This window comes from Sinohyriopsis cumingii, chromosome 6 (genome assembly GCF_028554795.1).
Source record: "Sinohyriopsis cumingii isolate HCF-2022 chromosome 6, ASM2855479v2, whole genome shotgun sequence".
In the NCBI taxonomy this organism is placed as follows: Eukaryota; Metazoa; Mollusca; class Bivalvia; order Unionida; family Unionidae; genus Sinohyriopsis; species Sinohyriopsis cumingii.
In genome coordinates, this window is record NC_142966.1 from 118574550 (window position 1) to 118594939 (window position 20390).

At 33.0% G+C, this 20390-nt stretch overlaps 1 protein-coding gene across 1 annotated transcript in view; it reads left to right on the top strand.

Moving 5' to 3' along the window:
• LOC149797822 (prestin-like) overlaps nt 1-20390 on the top strand; it is a 67471-nt gene that overhangs the window by 36159 nt on the left and 10922 nt on the right. Inside the window, exons 9-13 of the mRNA XM_089960807.1 lie at nt 3335-3436; nt 5067-5144; nt 5392-5487; nt 18579-18685; nt 19189-19258. Coding sequence (XP_089816933.1) covers nt 3335-3436; nt 5067-5144; nt 5392-5487; nt 18579-18685; nt 19189-19258 — 453 coding nt within the window. The remainder of the gene's footprint in view (nt 1-3334; nt 3437-5066; nt 5145-5391; nt 5488-18578; nt 18686-19188; nt 19259-20390) is intronic.

A 20390-nucleotide genomic window follows, 5' to 3' on the forward strand; every position in this document is an offset into this window, starting at 1 on the left:
TCAAAACCACATCGTCATTTAAAACGCCTATTTTCTGCTACAAGGGTTTTTGTATAGGAACGTTAGTTTAAAGATAACACTACAGAACAAGAGATGTATATATTCGGTTTAGGTAAAATCTAGTGTAGACGTTGTCCTGCAAGCGTTTCTTTTACAAGAAAACACACCTTTTGAGTTTCATGAAATTTCATATTTTTCTTCTTATGCAGTTGTGATCATTTAACTTCGTCCTAGACAGACTTGTCAGTAATAACGCTTGTTACATCGTTGATAAAAGAAAAACACACATCAATTACAGTGCATCCAGTGCATATTTATTTGACATTAACTTTTTAACACTCGAGTGTTCTAACGCTATCAAGCTGATAGAGATAGATCCAACTTAAGTGATACAACTCAATAATGTATCTCTTGTCATTTAAAGTTATGTAATTAACTTTTAGCTCTGTCTATAATTCATTGAAATGATCAAAAGAATGATTTTTAATTATTAAGGTTGTTACTGTCATGATGATACTATCTGACAGTTCGACAATTACTTATCTCTTGACTCCACTGATTTGTTTTGAGCACGTTTTAAAACTTTTTGTTAGTGATAGTACTACCACTTCTCTCTTTGTATGTTACTTTTTATATATTCATTTCAACACTTGCTTGCATTCTCCTATAACAGGGAAAATACAGATATACTTTTATTTTAATCTTCTCAGAATTCAAGTTCTTTTTTAAGTTTTTGTAATTTTTTGTAAATAGTTGATGTTCATGGATTCTAATTTGATCCATACATTGGAAACTTGTTTTCGATAGAGATACTGACGTGGTACAAATTGCAGATGTAGTAATTGACGATAACTTCACTGATAATTTATCTAACGATTCATTTAAAACTCCTCAACAAGCTCTGTAGCAATAATGGATGAAAACAAATCATGTGCTCAACATGATATCAAATACGTAAACCCCATTTAGAAATTACCAGCCAAATGTGCTCAACATGATATCAAATACGTAAACCCCATTTAGAAATTACCAGCCAAATGTGCTCAACATGATGTCAAATACGTAAACCCCATTTAGAAATTACCAGTCAAAGCGGGGAAACGAATACAAAGTTGTAAAATGGGCAGTCCCGAGAAGATAATAACTGTCTAAGTTTGTTGAGGATTAACTCACTTTATTCCTAATTATAGAAGGAAATAAATAAATATCAACAAATGACAAAACCTCTAGGTATGTCTTCACAACAGCTATTAACACTTACTATCAACCGAGCACAGCAAATATGACGTAACGAAGTGGCAAAAATGTGTAATCACCACGTAATCATTTCAAGTGGACAACTTCCACCTGGAACGAGTAGATTATTTACTCTGCAAGAACAAAGGTAATTAAGAAGCTATGTAAACACTATAGAAGATCTCAATTCAAATATAGAGTATATAAAATAGACGTAGAATCCTGTGACAAACAGACAGGTGACATAAATAATGACATGGACAAATTAAAAGATGAAAAAAATTAAAATGAAGGAACTGTTGGTACATGGAGAAAGTAAAATAACATTTCGACAATTTACATTATCACAAATGTAATTTGAGAGCTGTAGAGACAACCTTGACAACATTAGTTAAAAACTTCCAAAACAATTGTCGTGAGGAGAAAGACAAAACATTCTCTCTCTCTCTCTCTTTCTCTCTCTCTCTCTCTCTCTCTCTCTCTCTCTCTCTCTCTCTCTCTCTCTCTCTCTCTCTTCAAATAGCCAAAATAAAGAATACCAAAGAAAAACGATATGCAGAAACAACCGGCGGTCACTGGAATGTTTCAAACAATGTTTATACGTATGTGCATAAATCAAAGACCTGACAAGTTCAATACTTAACACCGTGTTTTTGTCCGAGTGAATAACATGATTGGATGCCTACGCAGTTAGCAACACTAAAACTTCCATGATCACAAATAAAATACCTAACAAAGTCTGATCAATTTCACCGTGATCAATTTCTGATAAATTTCTGTTTGCTTGGCATCTAAGGAACCCGACGCTGCCAAAGTGCGAAAATGCTAACTGAATGTAAACACACTGGTATCACTCCGTTGTTTGTAACCTACACATGTCCAGATCAACATAACCATAAGGTAAATCAATATTTCAAAGAGGAATTAAAATCACATTTCCACAAGTGGTGAGCTAAATAGGTCATGGAGGTCATCACTAAAAAGGAATACTGTGTTCGTAAACCTTGCAAACTCATTAATTAAGGCAATTTACGCCGAATGGATAATTGCACCTCGAACAACAATAATGAGAGAAAGATTGGACCTAATTAGCAGTTGTTAGAGAAAGTTGAGCTTCCTGACAAACATTGTGTGTACCATGATACGTGACTGGCATAATGTTGATACAGTACCTGGTATCTATTACCAGAGGTTATCAGTATCAAATCGTAAAATTAAACTTTCAACATTGCATATGGAATAGGATTTGAAATGTTTTCGGTGTAGCAGATTTTCATCTCTTTTAATATGTGTGCATTGTCTCGGTTACATGTAAAATTATCCGCCATTAGATTTTGGATTATGTACGCAATCCTTATAACATTTATATTATGTGCCTCGTTTCGTTCTATTTTTCTGCCATTTTCTCTCTGTGTGGCTGCTATCACATGTCTCCATTAATCTGATGGCATGTGATTTAACACTTCAAACGTAAAGAGCTGTAGTTCGATTTCAGATAATGTTCTCTCATGCATATTTCCATTTATTTTAATAGTTATAAGGAACAGTTTAAACTTAAACTACAGTTGTTCAGGTTCAGACTTAAAATCCATCTTTGTTGATGTTTTATTGTTATGTGCTCAGTGTTTCCCTGTAGTTTGCAAATGTTGTTATAGCACATTTTAAAAACCAATCAGCTCTCTTTACCTTGCACCCATCTTTCTTGCTTATTGCAGTTCATTTCAAGTTGTTTACTTATCTAGTTAAGAATCGTCAATCATTTAACTATTCTTTCCTCATAATCTATTTTTCGAACTATTGAACATCCAAAATTAACGTAGATTTTGATAAATACTTAATTTTTATGAAACGAAAGCTATATATATATATATATATATATATATATATATATATATATATATATATATATATATATATATATATATATATATATATAGATAGATAGATAGATAGATAGATAGATAGACAGAGTGACATATCAAAGAAATGTCAGCAATTAACTGAGAGAGAGAGAGAGAGTTCACGATTTTTAATTTTTACTAGTTACTACATACATTCAGTGGTGCATTTATTGAATATAACTTTCAGGAACTGATAGTATGGTGCTGGAAATGTCTTCGGGTCCTTCTTTAGTTGCTGTCCTTATGCAGCATCTCTGTCTGGAAGCTTAGTTCAAGAATCAGCTGGTGGAAAAACTCAGGTAAGAGGGATTATACAACTGTATTTTTTTAAACATTTTTTTCCACACTCCACTGTAGTACATACGCATACTTACTCCCTTTCTTTCTTCCTTTTTTTTCTTTCTTCTCTCATTACTTACATAGTACAGTTCTTGCATGTTCATAGAAAAATGCAATGGAATTAGTTACTTTATGAAATTTTTAATTACATATAAAAAAGACGGTCTAAAATATTTTTGATTGTGCAACTATCATCTAAAGTACAGTAGTTCTGATAAATATTATTCTAAGTGGGTGTAATGTTATATATTGATTATTTGACTTTATGAACAGGTTGCATGTCAGTCACATTCTACGTACAAAACAACAAATATACAACAAAATAGCTACCATCATCAGATTTAAAATTAAAAATGTGAATATCCAATTCATGATCCAAATATATAAAATTATTTGATTATGTATTGTGTGATTTATTGTCAAGAGAAATTATCAACCAAAAAATACTGGTTCTTTGTTAACACTCGTCTGTATAGCTAACAGTTTTATTTAAGACATTCCCATAATAACTTCTTTCAGTAACTAAGTTTATTTTAAATTTTAGATGTCATGACTAAGTTACATTTTTGTTTCCTTTTAGGGATGTAAGGAATTTCACTGCCGTCTTAATATTCAGTACACACTTGAGCACCTGTATATAAGGGCGGTAGGGGAGCACTACCCCTCCCCCTGGATTTCATCTCTAACCACATTTTGGCTCACATCCGTAAAAACTTAATTGCTGACCGCTACATGAGTGCGCCCCCTTCCCCGCCCAAATAATTCAGCGGCACCCTTAAGTACACCCCAGTAAACTGATATGTATCTATCTCACTTTCTGTAACGAGTAAAATGTTTAAAGTAGGGATATATATATATATATATATATATATATATATATATATATATATATATATATATATATATATATATATATATATATATATATATATATATATATATATATATATATATATATATGTATATATATATATACACACGGCACACATCACCTTGCCTAGACGAACTAACCTTTAATGTCATAACCAGCTGACCCCGTTAGAATCTCTTTAGTCTTTTAGACTACGAATTCAAAATTATCAGAATTGTATTTAATATTTTTTCTTGCTGTAAAATGTTGTTTTATCAAAATTCTCCTATATGATCCAATTATGGCACTTTCAGTTCTGTTCGATGTATATTTGTTTTGCTCCATTTAACTTGAGGAACAGTGTGCTTAGATGAGAATAAATTATTTTAATTACTTGGACTATATTCGGGTGTGTCTGCTACGTACGAATGCCTATACCACCAACTGTGTGACATTACTTTTTGGGTATGAGTGCATGGTCGAGAGGGTTATGGGTCGGTGCGAGCAGGCAAGGCGATGGGTGCTGAAACTCGCATACTCCGGTACTGATCAGCGTAGAGTACGAAATAATAATTCTCTAACGTGTAAAATAATATTATTTACTCGTATATATATATATATATATATATATATATATATATATATATATATATATATATATAGAGAGAGAGAGAGAGAGAGAGAGAGAGAGAGAGAGTTCTACATTTCTACATAAGAATTTGAGTTCTTTTTCGTTTTAGGTTGCAAGTTTGTTTTCTGCCTCGTTGATCGTTGTTGTAATTGTATGGATTGGATACTTGTTTGAAAGCTTGCCAAATGTAAGTAGTTTTCAATTAATATATGGTACGAATAGAGGCTTAGCTAATCCTGTCTTTACTTCGATAATATCACAATTAGCTTATGCAACTCAGACAAAGATAAGCATTTATATCCATGCTTAAAATCGGACACATCTAACCAAAGAACGTTAGTCAAATATATCAATGTACAAGACAGACAGACAGACAAACAAATATTCTGTATAGCCTTCTAATTTGCTTAGAGATTATAATTTTAAATTTCCAGTGTGTTCTGTCGTCTATCATCATCGTTGCATTGAAAAACTTGATTCTGCAATTTTTGGACCTGCCAAGAATATGGAAAACGTCAAGATTCGACTTCGTAAGTAGAACAGTTTAATTGAATGCAAGTAATCTCATTCTTCATAACACTTCATTTAATCAATTCATAACATATCAACAGGTAACACCTTTTTCACACATGATCAACATCTGTGTCAGCGACGAAGGATTATATATACACTATACGTTTTGCTCGCATTAAATACCAGAATTACGTGCAACATATATAGTGTAAAAATATATTGCGTGACAATCACATATTGTCTCCCCCTGTTATTTTAAAGACAATCTTACAACCACAGTTGTTTATAAAATAGGTTTATAAATATCCCCATATATTGTTTTAAAAGGGCTACTTGACATATATATGTGTTAGCACTTCGACGTTTCTCTTGTTCCCATGAGTTATTTTCGAGTTATGCGACGTTCCCTTATGGTCAAACCTGGGACATTGTTATATCTATCGTTAAAATCATTGCCAGGTCTCGCGCATTCCCTCTTGATATTTTACGTAGTTACTTCATGTACTCCTGGGACTTTGTTACATATTTTAAGTACTTTTACGCCATCGTTGTGTTATTTTACAGAGTTACCTAATCTACCAATATGATCGCACTCGTGCGTTCAAATCTATGCCAGGTCTCATGCGTTCTCTCGTGATATTTTACAGAGCTACTTGACGTACCGCTGTAGTCACACGCTCCGTTTGATTATCTTTGCGACGTGCTAAGAATTGTTTGGGTTATGTAACGTGATAAATGTTTCTACTGTGACAACAGACAAATCATGAGGACTAAGATAGTCACGCCTACTCATTACCACAGCATATCTTTTGCAAATTGGTATCAGTTATTTTTATTAGAAATATAGTTTCGGTTGGTAATGAAATTTTACGCAATGAAATGAAAATAATTAAGCTATTAAACATTGAATTTGCACATATTCTATTGTGAAACACATACAGGTCTCTAACCATTAGCGAAGCAGATGTTCCTTGATACAGGCATAGCACAATGGTTCGCACGTTGTCTGAGACAAATTTGGCAAACACTCCATTTGAATATCCAATAAACAACAATTAAATACAGAAGCCAGTAGATCCAAATCCAGTACACAGTCTGAGACATAAATACTAGAGAAAGACGTGTCTCACAAAGGTTGATTCATTATCTGACGAGGGCAAATGCTTAATTCTCTTCAAATTTTATCAGGACTAGTCAAAGGAAGGAGAAAATTAAGGAGAGGTATGCAATGACTAATCGGTGTGGTAAGATGGCTGATGACACCAAGTCATCTAATTTCGGTTCTTAAAGATTTTACATAAATCCACTTCCATCTATTAATTCCCAACCACTTAATTCCAGCTATAGAAAATTTAAACTCAAACACTCTCAGATAACTTATAACGAGTCATATACTCTTGAAAATTTTAGATTATGTCAGCAGAAAGCCACTGGTAACCTTCAACAATCATATTACTAATATACAGTTCTGCCACTTTGACTGCTGTAAATTTTATTCTGACAAACGAATGGAAACTTTCGAAAGTTATTGTAGTGTATCGTAAGAGTGATCGTTGATATTTTATGTCTAATTATCGCATGTAGGAAATTTATGATGATGACAAGTAGAAATGCTAATGTAGTAGGTCCATAACATACTGTATATATCGTGCGATGAACATTTCAAAACAGATTTAAAACAAAAAGACAAAGACAATTCAGAGAACTTAGAAAAGGAAATTGGCAATGATAAAAAATTAATTTACAAAGGTGAAAAGCTAAGAAGTAATCGATGGAAAAAGCGAATAATAGCTGATGATATAACTAAGAAAACGGATGATAACATCAGATTCATGCTTTTTATAAAAATCTAACAAGTGGTACACCTCGTGCTTGTCCTAAAAGACAATGTAATACTACAGCTAACTGAGACATAATTATTTAAAGACAGAAAAATATACTACACTTACAACTACTATTTGACATACGAGTCACTAATTCATTTTTTTAAACTATACTTTACCATTTTAACAGTGTTGACTCCGTCAATAGATAAAGCGTACAGTGTGAAATTAAATTCGGAAAGAATCAATTTTAATTAGGCACTGCGTATGGGAACAGCTAGATGCGGAATCTATTCTTGGTATTGAAGAGTGTGAGACAAATCGGTATATGGGTTTCATGTTACTTTCCAATGCCAATACTGCTATCTGAATGTGCTATAATATTAGCTGCGAAGAAACAATGCAAACAGAAAAACCATCCACAGGAGACAATTTGCCATGACGTTTCAGCATATTAAGGCTGAATATACATTAATGTTAAAAAAAAATATTACTTTACTGAAATTTGATCCGAAGATGAAACGGTACATTACGGTTTTGAAGAAGTTACACGTGCTGATGTGCTAAAGCTTACAGTGTCACTATAACTGTGGAACTGGTGCTGTTGAATACTGGAGAAAATTATTGTATGAGGAAGTTAACTGAATTGATGGAAGTTACGAAAAAATAAGAATGAGTTATTTCTTTCTGAATGATTGCAATGGTACGACAGACAAAATTAAAAGCTAAAGTGAAATCAAAGTATCAAATGTTACATATTCAATTTCAAAACATATATGACTCAATCCGTTTCCACTATTGAAAATAGGCTATAAAAATATAACGATACGATTTGTGCAACATATTTCAGATTTTTAACAGTCTCAGTAGAAAATGTTTTTGATGGTAATGATATATTTTATTAAGGAGTGATATGTTGCTGAAATGCTTACATTACTGGATAAACAACTGCTTGAAAAAGTAAACTCACCGATCAAGCTAAACTGTGTTCAGACAAAATCTATAAGCAGTTGGTTGGTGGCATATTGTTTGCATTGCGTTGAGGTAAAGCACGTTTGGGTTCTATTCCAGAACCTGTCAAAGAACATCTAGTTACATTAATAACTGTTCCGAAAAATCGACCATATCCAGTAGAAGAAATGTTGTGAAATATCCACGTTCATAAACAGCGCTTAAAGGAAACAACATATTAGCCATGTTTACCATGCTACAATTAACTTTTCTTTCACAGTCAGTTACAGTATGCTTCTTTACAAGATATTTAAGATGTCGATAGGGTCACAAGAAAACGTGTTATTTGATGCAGCCATCAGGTTTTTTCCTTAAGTTTTTGGAACAGTTTACAAACTAGAAGCCTGTAGAACATGGGATAATTCCAAAAAGAAGCAATTATGTAATTAAGTAATTAAATAGAGTTTTTCATTCATAGCGCAAAGTGCAATGAGTTTTAGTAAATCTAAGTAAAAGTGCATTTCAACGTTAAATAGCAGATCGACCCCTCCTCGAAATCAGCGACGCCTAAACAAACTCATCGTTAAACAGTAAAAAAGCCTAATAAGATGTGTTCTTTATCTTAATTTAAAGCTTTTTATTTCTTGCATATCAAATGGAAGAGAAAATACCAACTATGTCACCTTGATAAACTCCAAACAGAAATAGTATCAATTTCAAATTAAAAACGATCCACAAAATTAAGAAGGATTTGGTGAAAGAGATCCACAACTATAGAGATGTCAAAATATCAGAAAGAGATGCATGCAATGTTGAGCTAGGTTGAGGTTGCCATGGCTACGGTGGCCGAAGTGGTTAGAGCATCCGCCTTGGATGCGGGAGGTCGCGGGTTCCAACCCCAGCTGAGTCATATCAAAGACTTTAAAAAATTGTACTAGCAACTGATTCGAATGGCACTCGGCATTAAGTGGTTATTGTTAGGACTGGTTTGATACAGCGTTTTAAAAGAGAAAAGATCTGATCTAAACAAATGATTTTCAACCCAGCGATAGTAATGTGGTGTACGGTATCTAAACAACTCCAGCGTTAAATTGTGAAGAATATTACAGATGTGATGAAAAATGATGACATAATAGAACTGCGTTGGTAATTTCGTCTATCTTTCTAAAATACTGAAGGCAAGTATCAGAAGACTGACTACAAATACTGAACCAATTAAACCAAACAACTAAAACGAGTCTATCAGCATGACAGCTTAAAAGCAACCTACTTAAAGTAACGTTATATATCTCATGATTGTACAATCTAATTAATGTATTGATGGTACGATGTAAATACATTAACCTCTTGATGGTACGATCTAATTAAATAAATTTCTTGATGATATACTGTTCAGTTATAAAGCAATCACTATAATACTGAAAATATGATTCGTTTTTATCGCGAATTTGTATTTCCATTTACAGACCTTCTCTTAATCGTTATCTATCCTCAAAAAATAGAACTTGCGTATTGGATCACTTCTAATATGGGCAAAACAGCAGATTTGATTTTTCAAACGTCCTGGTACAGTCTTATTCATTAGAGGAACACCGAACATATCTATATTAACTTGTTATTGTCAAAGTTCAATGTCTCGACATAAATATATAGGGACTCTGCCATTGACATCCCCACTCTATTACCCTTTACCAGCTTCGGCTTATTGCAACGAAATCGAACACTAAAGACTACTTTGGTTTTAACACACTGGATAACACAAAAGGAGGGTTTGATTAATTTGATGTTCTTGAATTTTACGCTAACACAAAATCTTGGTGAACTGTGTTTCCTTCGACGCAAAGATTAACCTTCGTCCATATGCATAGATCGTCTGTTTTTATGAAATACAGCATTTGTCATAATGTTGACAGAAACTATTTTTTTCAAGTCATTGGTTGTTGTTTGTCAAGAGTGGTTATCAATTAATTAAAAGATGCTAGCGATGGTCATCGGTCGATTGGCTGACACTAGGTATTGACCATCGCTTTAAGCTGAGCATACAATGCTAAATTACAATCTTTGATAATATATCTGTCTTTGTGTATCAGCATGAATAATAATTTAGGTCTTATCACTTTGTTTCCTTTGTCTTCTCTATTCATTTCTTCTAAACAGGTTATTAAATCCCCTTTTGTAGAATAGACTTTTCAGATGCTAATAGCGATCTATTTAAATCGTTGTGTACATGTTGGTGCCTTCAAAGCTATTTTATGATACCGCTAAACCGTTTATCATCTTTCCAAGACATTAGATTGTCTCTGATTAATTTAATTTTGTCGTTTAGTTTCCTGTCTAAAGTTATTAACATGCATGAATTGACTCATTACGTTTACGTAAAGCTTGCTATGAGTTAGATATATAGCGAATTATCTTGATCTTGACCTAAGGTATTTTCCATCATTTCACATTTTGCCATAATCACTGAGATGGTTTTCGTTATTTGCATATATACCACTCTAATTCCTCCTTTAATTCCTAATTCCGTAATCAGGCGCATGCCATTAGTCTCTAAGTAATTCAAATTCGCCTTACTTTGCATTTAAATAGCCACCATAAGCTAATAATCATAGTGCACTGTCATAATGTACCGGATATAATTTGTAATTAATCATACAGTCATTCCTAAACTCTTTTTACATGTTCCAGAACATTGAAGTCTCTTTCCTGTAGTTGTAGTGAGGCAAACAACCTGGAGATTTCGATCTAATATCTTTTTTATAACTTTTGCATCCTTTTAGTCCTCTTCCTATGTTATTGGAATACAATGTTTCGATTAGTGGTAACTTAGTTTCCTCAATCTTTTTAAAAGCGTCATGCATTACCACTGGCAAATGTGGGTTACATGTATTTTACATATATAACTGTCTTAGTGAATTTATGATCATTGAGATTATTTGCCATTTGTTCTAACGATTGTCCAATTAAAAATAATATAATTAAATATCATTTCTGTAACAACTAGTTTGTTATCTGGTTTAGCTTTATCGACTAAAAAACTCTACTTAAAGAACTGTATTTTTCATCATTATATTGTTTTATTGTTACTTCTTGATTAGATTCTTTTTTCGGCAACATTTTGATAAGCGAGGAAAATCATAGCATGACAAGATATTAGTCAACAGTGGTATATAGTTTGGATGTATGTAATTCAGATTAGACTCTTTTGCTCTTACCTCATTTGTAACTTTGATGGATCTTTTGCATAAATATGACATATGACTGATGGAATTAAAAATGTTTCTTATACGCAATAGTAAATATAATCTTAATACATTTTTTATAAATCTAAGTTCTTCATAATTTCTGCAAATTGCTGCATATAGGCCTACAGGTTACAACATTTGAACGCAGTTTGTTAAAGTGTTCGTGTACTTAATGCATTGATATAGTCCTGATTGATTGTATCATCCATGATTTATTAGTCTCTGTTGTTATTGGTTGCATGTTGTTTTCACGAAACATACAAAACTTTCAACTGATGATGGTAGTTTCTGATATTCACTACATAATTCTCTTCTGTGATTATTTATATTGGATATAATAATACCCGGTATGTTAACCCTTCATGTGCATTCGGTGCTAGCATGGTGAAATAATGCATGCACTTCTTCTAAAAGTAAATGTTAAGCCTCATTTTTATCTGAGTTCACACATATATTGATATATTTTTTATTCCGTAATAATAATATATGTTTCCATCTGATACGACACGATGGTCTTAAACTATGTAACAGAAGAAAACGAAATCAGGAAGTTTAGGAAAATTCAAAACATACTTTATTTCCGTAGAATACGAAGTGAAAATTTAAAAGTAACGTACAGTATTGTGAATTAGATCCCAAATAGTCCTACAATTTATATTCCATGTCCAAAAGTATATATTTTTCCGAATTAATTCCATTATTGAATGTGCTGATGTGCCTATAGTATTGGATGAGATGTTGTGCCAACAATCTTGATGTATCACAATAATATAATTCAGAATCACTTTGAATGAATTCACAATAATCCCAAGATATTGTTTAAGTTCAAATAAGAATTTTGTAGTTCCAGTGAATAATTTAAAAAACAAATCCTCTCAAATTATAACAGAGGCGTAGCTATGATATTTTGCGCCCAGGGACGAACTATAAAATTGGCGCCCCAGCCCCCTCCCCGTTTAATCACATTTTTGAATATTACCCTTGTTTACTTATTATAATGTAACGTTGTAAGCCTCATTTTGGCGCCCCTGTACCTTGGCGCCCGGGGACATATGTACCCCCCTGCCCCCCCCCCCCCAGCTACGCCTCTGAATTATAACTGAAAACAGCTAAGTGATCGATTACAATGGAAAGACGTTAAGAAAGAAATTAATGATTTTGATGTAAACAACCTTATAAAAATAGGCTGAGAGAACATATAAATAGCATCATTAGACGGAACTGACATGCCACGTGACTGTTTCTATCACTCCAACTGCATTATTTAGTTTCTCTAAGATTTCGTATACATTCAAAGATACGTTTAATTCAATTGCAGATTATCATTACTGTCTATTATAGTCGAGCATATTTCAAAGCATCGTTTATGTATGCGAATGTTAAATCTGGGTGATCTATATGAATGATCCTTTGACGGGATTAGCATAGATTATATACGATATGGACGAAACATTTATTGCACACCTATTTTATCTCAAATGGCTAGTATGGCGTTCGATACAGATTTATTCTGTGATTCAGTATCGCAGACCTAAAGTTTCCTTATTGCACGCCCAGTCTGGAACTATTTTTAAAACTTGAAATATTACATGATGATCCATTTATTAAGTATCAGAAATGATTTGATGCTATATATTTGAAATTATTTGAACATGCCAACACCTATTTGTAATGCAGTCGTATGGGGGGGGGGGGGGAATGGTTGCTTTTTCCGATTTGGGTAAAGAAAGAGGACTGACTCTAAGTAACTAGGAGCAGTTTATGTTTATATAACGATATCTAGGCCAAGAAATTAGAGTAAGTTGAGGTGGGCAAGTGACACCAAAGAAGAGAGAGAGAGAGAGAGAGAGGAGGGAGGGAGGACAAGTACTTGCCACTTTAATCTTGCAGTGAAATTTCAAAAAGTCCAGATCAAGTAAGAAAGAATCAGGGAGTCACATAAAGATTCCAATCATGGTTAGAAATGACCCCCGTTTGGAGATAACGTTACCTCATTTTTAATTCTCAAGAGACGTTCCACAATGTAAATCATCAAAATAGCATACGAAGCTAAATTCCATTTCAATTTCCGAAATATGGCCTGCGGAATTATATTTTTAAGGAGCAGTTTAAATTGAGGGACATCCAGTTTGTCTATTAAACCTACATAGGAATCTAATTACTCTAGTAAACCTGAGGATAAAACTGACAAGAATTTGCAACATAAAGGCAGACGTATCAGCAGTTGTTTTGATTGTGGTGCGAACTTAGAAGAATTACATCTTGTAACACTGTAGCTGAGACCTTTTCATTAATGGGTCGCATTGAGGGAACTGTATATTTACACTTAAATCATTGCGACTGTTTTAAGTAGAAAAAAAGAATAAAACTGAACAATATTGGAATATTTTATAGAATTTGTTAATTATATCCAAATGAATATAAAAAATCTTGAACGCATGTTAGAAGGATACCAAATCTTCGAGTTTTAAAAAATATATGCTTAAAATACCAGTTGAATTCGTTAATAATTTCTTATATGAAATGAAGATATAAACATAGGTAGCTTGAAGGTACTGTAAATTGATGAGCTTTGTGTATAAACTTGAATGTAAGTACTGTTTGTAAAATTTGCCATAAAAATTGCTTGCAAGGCGAGTATCAATTACGTTATGTATATCTGATTTAATTATATCTGATTTAATTAATATTTATTTCAATTTAATTGTTTGTCAGTTTTTGAAATTGTATTTTTCATTACATGATATTGTAATGTAAATTTATCAATCAGAAATGATACTTTTTACAGAAAATAATTTGACCTTGACTGTTAGTTTATCAACATCAGGCGTTGATCTAGATCCTGACCTTGATTCAAAATTTGTAGCAACCACGTAAACAGGTTCTATTTTTATTTTAAAATGATTGGTTGTTGTCGAGGTCATGATGTGACTTCGTGTTTAAGATGTAAACAATTTTTTTAATTGTTTATTTCTTAAAATAAAATGATTGTTTTCGTCAGGGCCAAACTGGATAGGTGTGATCTTTAGCAAGTGCGTAATTTCTATAATCTTCTAGAACATGATCATGTGACCGCTGTTTACGTTTTATAAGTCCATATAACATATGTTTTGGAGAATTATTCTCAGTGGCAGCTGGGCGTTCTCTTACAGTGGTCGTTGTATGTTGTGCTGTTTGGAGCTACTTCAAATTACTTGGATTCAAAAGGATTAAATCTTCTATGTTTCTGGAAAATACGTGTGCTCATGTGAAATTGTTGAATAAGGACAGCTTTCACAGAAATTGATTTTGATTTCCAAAGAGTGATAATTCTTGTTTCTACAAGGATAGATATACTTTAAAACTACAGGTTACAGCATACTTCATCGTCACCCATCTTGGATTTTTTTGTCGGTACCCGAACTTGAAATCATTAGAACATTTTGTTATTAGGACTTCAAAAATTTTATTCTTGGATTATTCTTGGATTATTTTGGATTTGATTCTATAAAACCATAAGTTCATTATTTTTTGTGCAGAATTTTTCCAGGGAAATAAATTATTGTATTTTTTTCAAAGCTTGTTGTTTTTACTCCTTCTTGTGTTTATTTGGGCCTAAACACGTGACATAAGAATTCAGTAAGTCAGGTGTAAGAAAAGGATCCTAAACCTTACTAATCCAAACCGATGTTCCATCTGAGAAGCGAGGAATGTATCCACTCACCTATGACTGCAGACTAAATCAATTAATATGTCCTATACGATTTTTTTATATAAAAAATCCAAAGCTAATGAATAAATCCATATCTGCAATGCAAACAGGCAGATGACACAACTGCACAGTATATATGGCCTAGCCCCGGTTATGTACATGTACATACTGAGGGTTATAACAAAATTTGTTATAAATTGCAAGATGTCTGATTCATTGTTTTATAAAGTATACATGTATAAACGTTAAAAGAATATGTAAATAAAAGGGTTAATAAATAAAAAACTAAATAAGTCTTTCGTTCCGTCGGGGGGTGGGGGTGGGGGTGAACTCTTTTGATAATGCATAATCTCGGCAAGACGGCCTGGATATTCCTACGCAGCATCAAATTTGTCATTTCCGTCACTTCGGAGCAAATCAAATATGTAGTTTGTCTTTGTACAGATTCTTAACACAGACACTTGTGTCTCTCATTCGTTTTTTATTGTTCTGCAGCCTTCCTTTCATTGACTGGTACATGTGATGTTAACTATTATGTTTTACCTTAAGACCTATTTTCGTATCTTGATTGATTTGCTTGCCAAATCTTGTCACGTGCAAAGCCTTTTTTTGATGATACTAAAGATGTCCTCATTACAGGTATGTCGCTAAATCTAACTGGAAGATTAAAATAAGAAAATCGTTAATACTCCTACTCATTATCTTCTTCAAGTAGGGTTGGAATAGTATGTACAAAATCATGATTATTTCCACTCTCAAAGTAGTGGTCGTTTAAAACTCTTATGGTGGTAAATTCTATTTATATTTTCTGTGTTGATTATATTGATTTCTCTTCCAATCTGAAGAAAGGGTTAAAAGTGGTTGTATTATATTTCTTGTAAGTATTCGTATTTTAGAATCAAGTATTAAAGCAACAGTACTATGTATACAACATAAAATAAGTATGCACCTATTAATATGGGTGTAACAGTAATTACACGGTATTACCTAATTCGTTTCTGATTGTTTTCTCTCTACTTTAAGACAAAAAGTATCAGAGAATAAAAGTATTAATCTAGCTTTGTCTAGCACAGCATGTTTCTTATTCGACATACGACACTTGTTATGCTAGATATAGGCAGATTAATACTTCTTGCATTCGCAAGGTTACATTATTTGTCTCCCCACCAGGATCTGGCTCTGCTACGTGTGAAGACATATAAGGTAAACCTGCGACTAGGATTTCTATGTCTTGGTACAGAGACAAACGTAGTTAGCAGATTCAACACATACAGATTTGGTCATCTTCAATTATTGCCTCTCACTTTATGTAAAGATCATCAGCTCGTGCATTATCTGAGCAAAATCTGAATAATTATCTCAGTAGAATCTAGTTATATATGCCGCTCCTTGAAAAGAAAAAAAAATCAAGAAGAATAAAGTTATAATTGTTATGTGTGGGAGTAATAGCACAACGAGCGCCTCGAACCACGAGCTATTGTTGTGTAAATACCGCGTATTAATAGGAATACATTAATGAGGGCAATGGGGTGACATTTCGATCATAAGTTCACAAGTTTTACGCATGAGAAAATATAAACATAAAAAGTAATCTTATTATTGTATTGTCACATTTAATCGATGAATGTCATATGAAAATAACAATAAGTAATTACTATCTTTTATACCGTTTACTTTTAAGTTTCATCATCAGTTCTAATTTGGAAAAATCTGTGTTAGGCAATGGTACTATACCGTGCAATATTGGGTTCAACGAAGCGTGTTGTGACTGGCGAGATTTCTCTTGGAAAGCTATGTTCTCAAAATGGGAATATGGCAAGTGTTGCTATCATTAGTGCAATTATACGTTCAAGGGAAATCTTCCGTGGAATAGCATCTGGACTGATGAATGTACCACTCTTATTGGTAAGTGCAGGATTTTGCATTAGCAATTACATTATTATGTTTGATTCAACTGGGTCAGATTGGGGTGTTCAACAAAGTTTGAAGAAAGCAGGTTTGATATAACACATTTCTGGTTGTTGCCAAGTTTGCGGTAGTTTATGTGAAAATTGGATTTGATTTGCCAATGATGTATATAACATGTATGTCTGGAACGGTGCTTTCTGTTAATATACTATAACATGTATGTCTGGAACGGTGCTTTCTGTTAATATACTATAACATGTATGTCTGGAACGGTGCTTGCTGTTAGTTTCTAACATAAATATATTCTTACATACAGCTTGTATGATAAATTTAAAAGTCAGCTTGGGAAATTTTGTTTTCACAACCTTTTTCCTAAGGTGCTAATCTTTCTTGCCTCCGCTTGTGCTCATTAAAATACATTGTTCATTGGCTCAAGTTTCATCCACATGGGTTACATGGGCAAAGGTAGAATGTATGGCCAGGTCATACAAATCACTGGGACATTTGTTTTAATAACATTTATAGACAGTGGACAACTGTCTGGAAATCTGGGGTTAGTGTACATTCTTGTATTTTGTATCATTTTTGTGTTTCGTACGTCCTTGTCCGTCTCTCGTTAACTCGAAATGTTCTACAGTTACTTCATACACTTGCATTAAAAAGGCATCACCACACTTGATATTTTTGTGATCTTAACCCCCTCACCATACCCCAGAGTGCAACATATTTTGAAAAAATAGTATTTTTAAAGTTGATGGTGTGCTAGGGCCCAACAGCCAGGATTCAAGCAGTTTATTGATGTGATTAGTACTGATGACCTTAGCATATTGGAATTACATGATACTCTTTCATGTATGAGCTCTACCAAATAGCTGGACTGTGTGTCTGAGTGTGGGGGTGGGGGTCAAAATGTTTTGTATGGTGTTTTACCTAAGTTGCAGAGACCTTAAGTTGCTCTTTGTGTTATATATTTTCCCTTCGAAACCATTAAGCATGTCAGCAGAACGTGACTGGTAATCTACTCTGAGACAGAGAAATCTAGCTCATGTGCGAACCATCCCCTCGATGGCCTTCGTTGTAACGTATTCCCATGTAGCTGACAACGGGTGGGTGTAAATCTTCAACAGATGAAAGTGGATGGGTTGGTTTTAACAGCTTCAAGTGAAAATCACTCTTCAATAGCTGAACGTGTTGGCTGAGAAACAAAAGTGAGTGGGTGTACAATTTCAAAAGCTACAGTGGTTGGCTTGATATCAAATGTAGGTATGTCTTCCGGGATGAAAAAGGGGTTGCTGGGTTTATTTCTTAATTTTTTTTTTAACACAGACATGCAGTCGAAATGTAATAACAACATTCCTCTATAATGAGCAAAACTCAATAATTTTGCAAGTTAACTTTCATATAAAGAATTCGAAATGCAACACAGTAACCAAAATATCCTTAACGTGGATAATGAATATGATACTCTATTCTACTTGTTTGCCTTACAGTTCATCTGGATCGTAACATGTGCCTGTACAGCGTTGCTGAATGTGGATTATGGCCTCCTGATTGGTGTGGTGTTTTCCTTCTTCACAGTCGTCATAAGGACACAAACGTAAAAAGCGAAACGATTTTACCCAAATACCAATAGAGTATCCAAAGTACTAATTCATTGTCGTGCCATATGAATCTATTTCGATTACTAACATTTTATTATCGTAATATGTCACCACCAGCCTCAAAACAAATAAAGGAGAAATGCATTTAATTTATGGAGTTGGGCTGACGATTAGACTGATGAATACCCTGGTTAGTATGAAAGTTATATATTTCTTAATATGACATGCTAAAATGACACACTTACAAGGGGAAAATGATATTTATAAAATAGGGCAAAGATTACTGCATCCAGAACATTGTCTAAATTACCTGGAAATATGCATTTCACATGTCCTAAATTGTAAATGTGAACGAATTGCCTTGCCTCGTTTAAGTTACAATTTAAATGTCTGCTTGACAACGAAAACTTCCCCTCGATGCCTTCGACAACCACGTTTTTTATATATCGAAGAAAGAATGGTTTAACTGCTTGACTTATTTCATAATTTTTTGTTGCAGAGCAATCATTTCTCCCTTTGCTAAGATAAATGACGTAGACCTCTACCGGAACTCCAAAAAGTATGCCACGGTAAGATATATATATATATATATATATATATATATATATATATATATATATATATATATATATATATATATATATATATATATATATATATATATATATATACACTGGTTCGCTTTGTTATAGACACAAGAGCTCGCAGGTCCATTATTTTTGCACAACTTTGTATTGTTGTATTTCTTGTTGTAAATTAACCCTAGTGATTTTTATATCTTGGAGTCCAGATATTTTCGTACATTTTGTGCTAAGTGTTTGTTTTGTATACGTAAATTGTTTTTCTTCTGATGAAGATAATGTTTAGCCCGAAACATTCGAAACCGTTTTGAATTTGCAGTTATTAAATCTCTCTCTCTCCATATATATATATATATATATATATATATATATATATATATATATATATATATATATATATATATATATATATTTTCATGTTTTGAGAAAAAATAGTTGTACTTGCCTTAATGCTGGAGATGTCTAGGGGTTTTATGTTGTGATCAGTTTTGGGCTAATTATTTTGTTTTCTTGAATTTTTCTCGATTTCAAGTTTGTTTTCCCTGGAAATACTAGTGCTTTAAATTAATTCTTTTACAAGAACATTTATCCAATTTACACAGAATTCAAAAACTGGAATATTATTTTATGTGATTCAACAAAGAACTGTTGACACATCAGTATGGTGCTGACCACACCATATATCATCGCCTTCCATTTTGGATTTTGACGGGAATCGAACTCAGATTCATTTAGGACTTCTTAATAATAGGATTTCTATTTTTTAATTCTTGGATTATTTTGGATTTGATTCGTAAAACCGAAAGTTCTCTTTTTATTTTTACCTTGTTTTTCATGGAAATAAATTATTTGGTAAATTTTATAAAGCTTGTTGTCTTCACTATTTTCTTGTTACGTTCTGTAAGAACCTAAACAACGTAACAGTATATTTACCCAAAACATATTATCACGTAAAGTTCTGAAGAAACAAAAAGGTGGGTTTTATGCTTTTTATGTTGATTATAAAAAGGCGTTTGACCATATTGATAGGAACTTACTTTAGCACAACTTAACAAACGCAAATATTAATAGCAAAATTACTTAGGATACGGAAACCCATGTATGCAAATGCCAAAGCTTG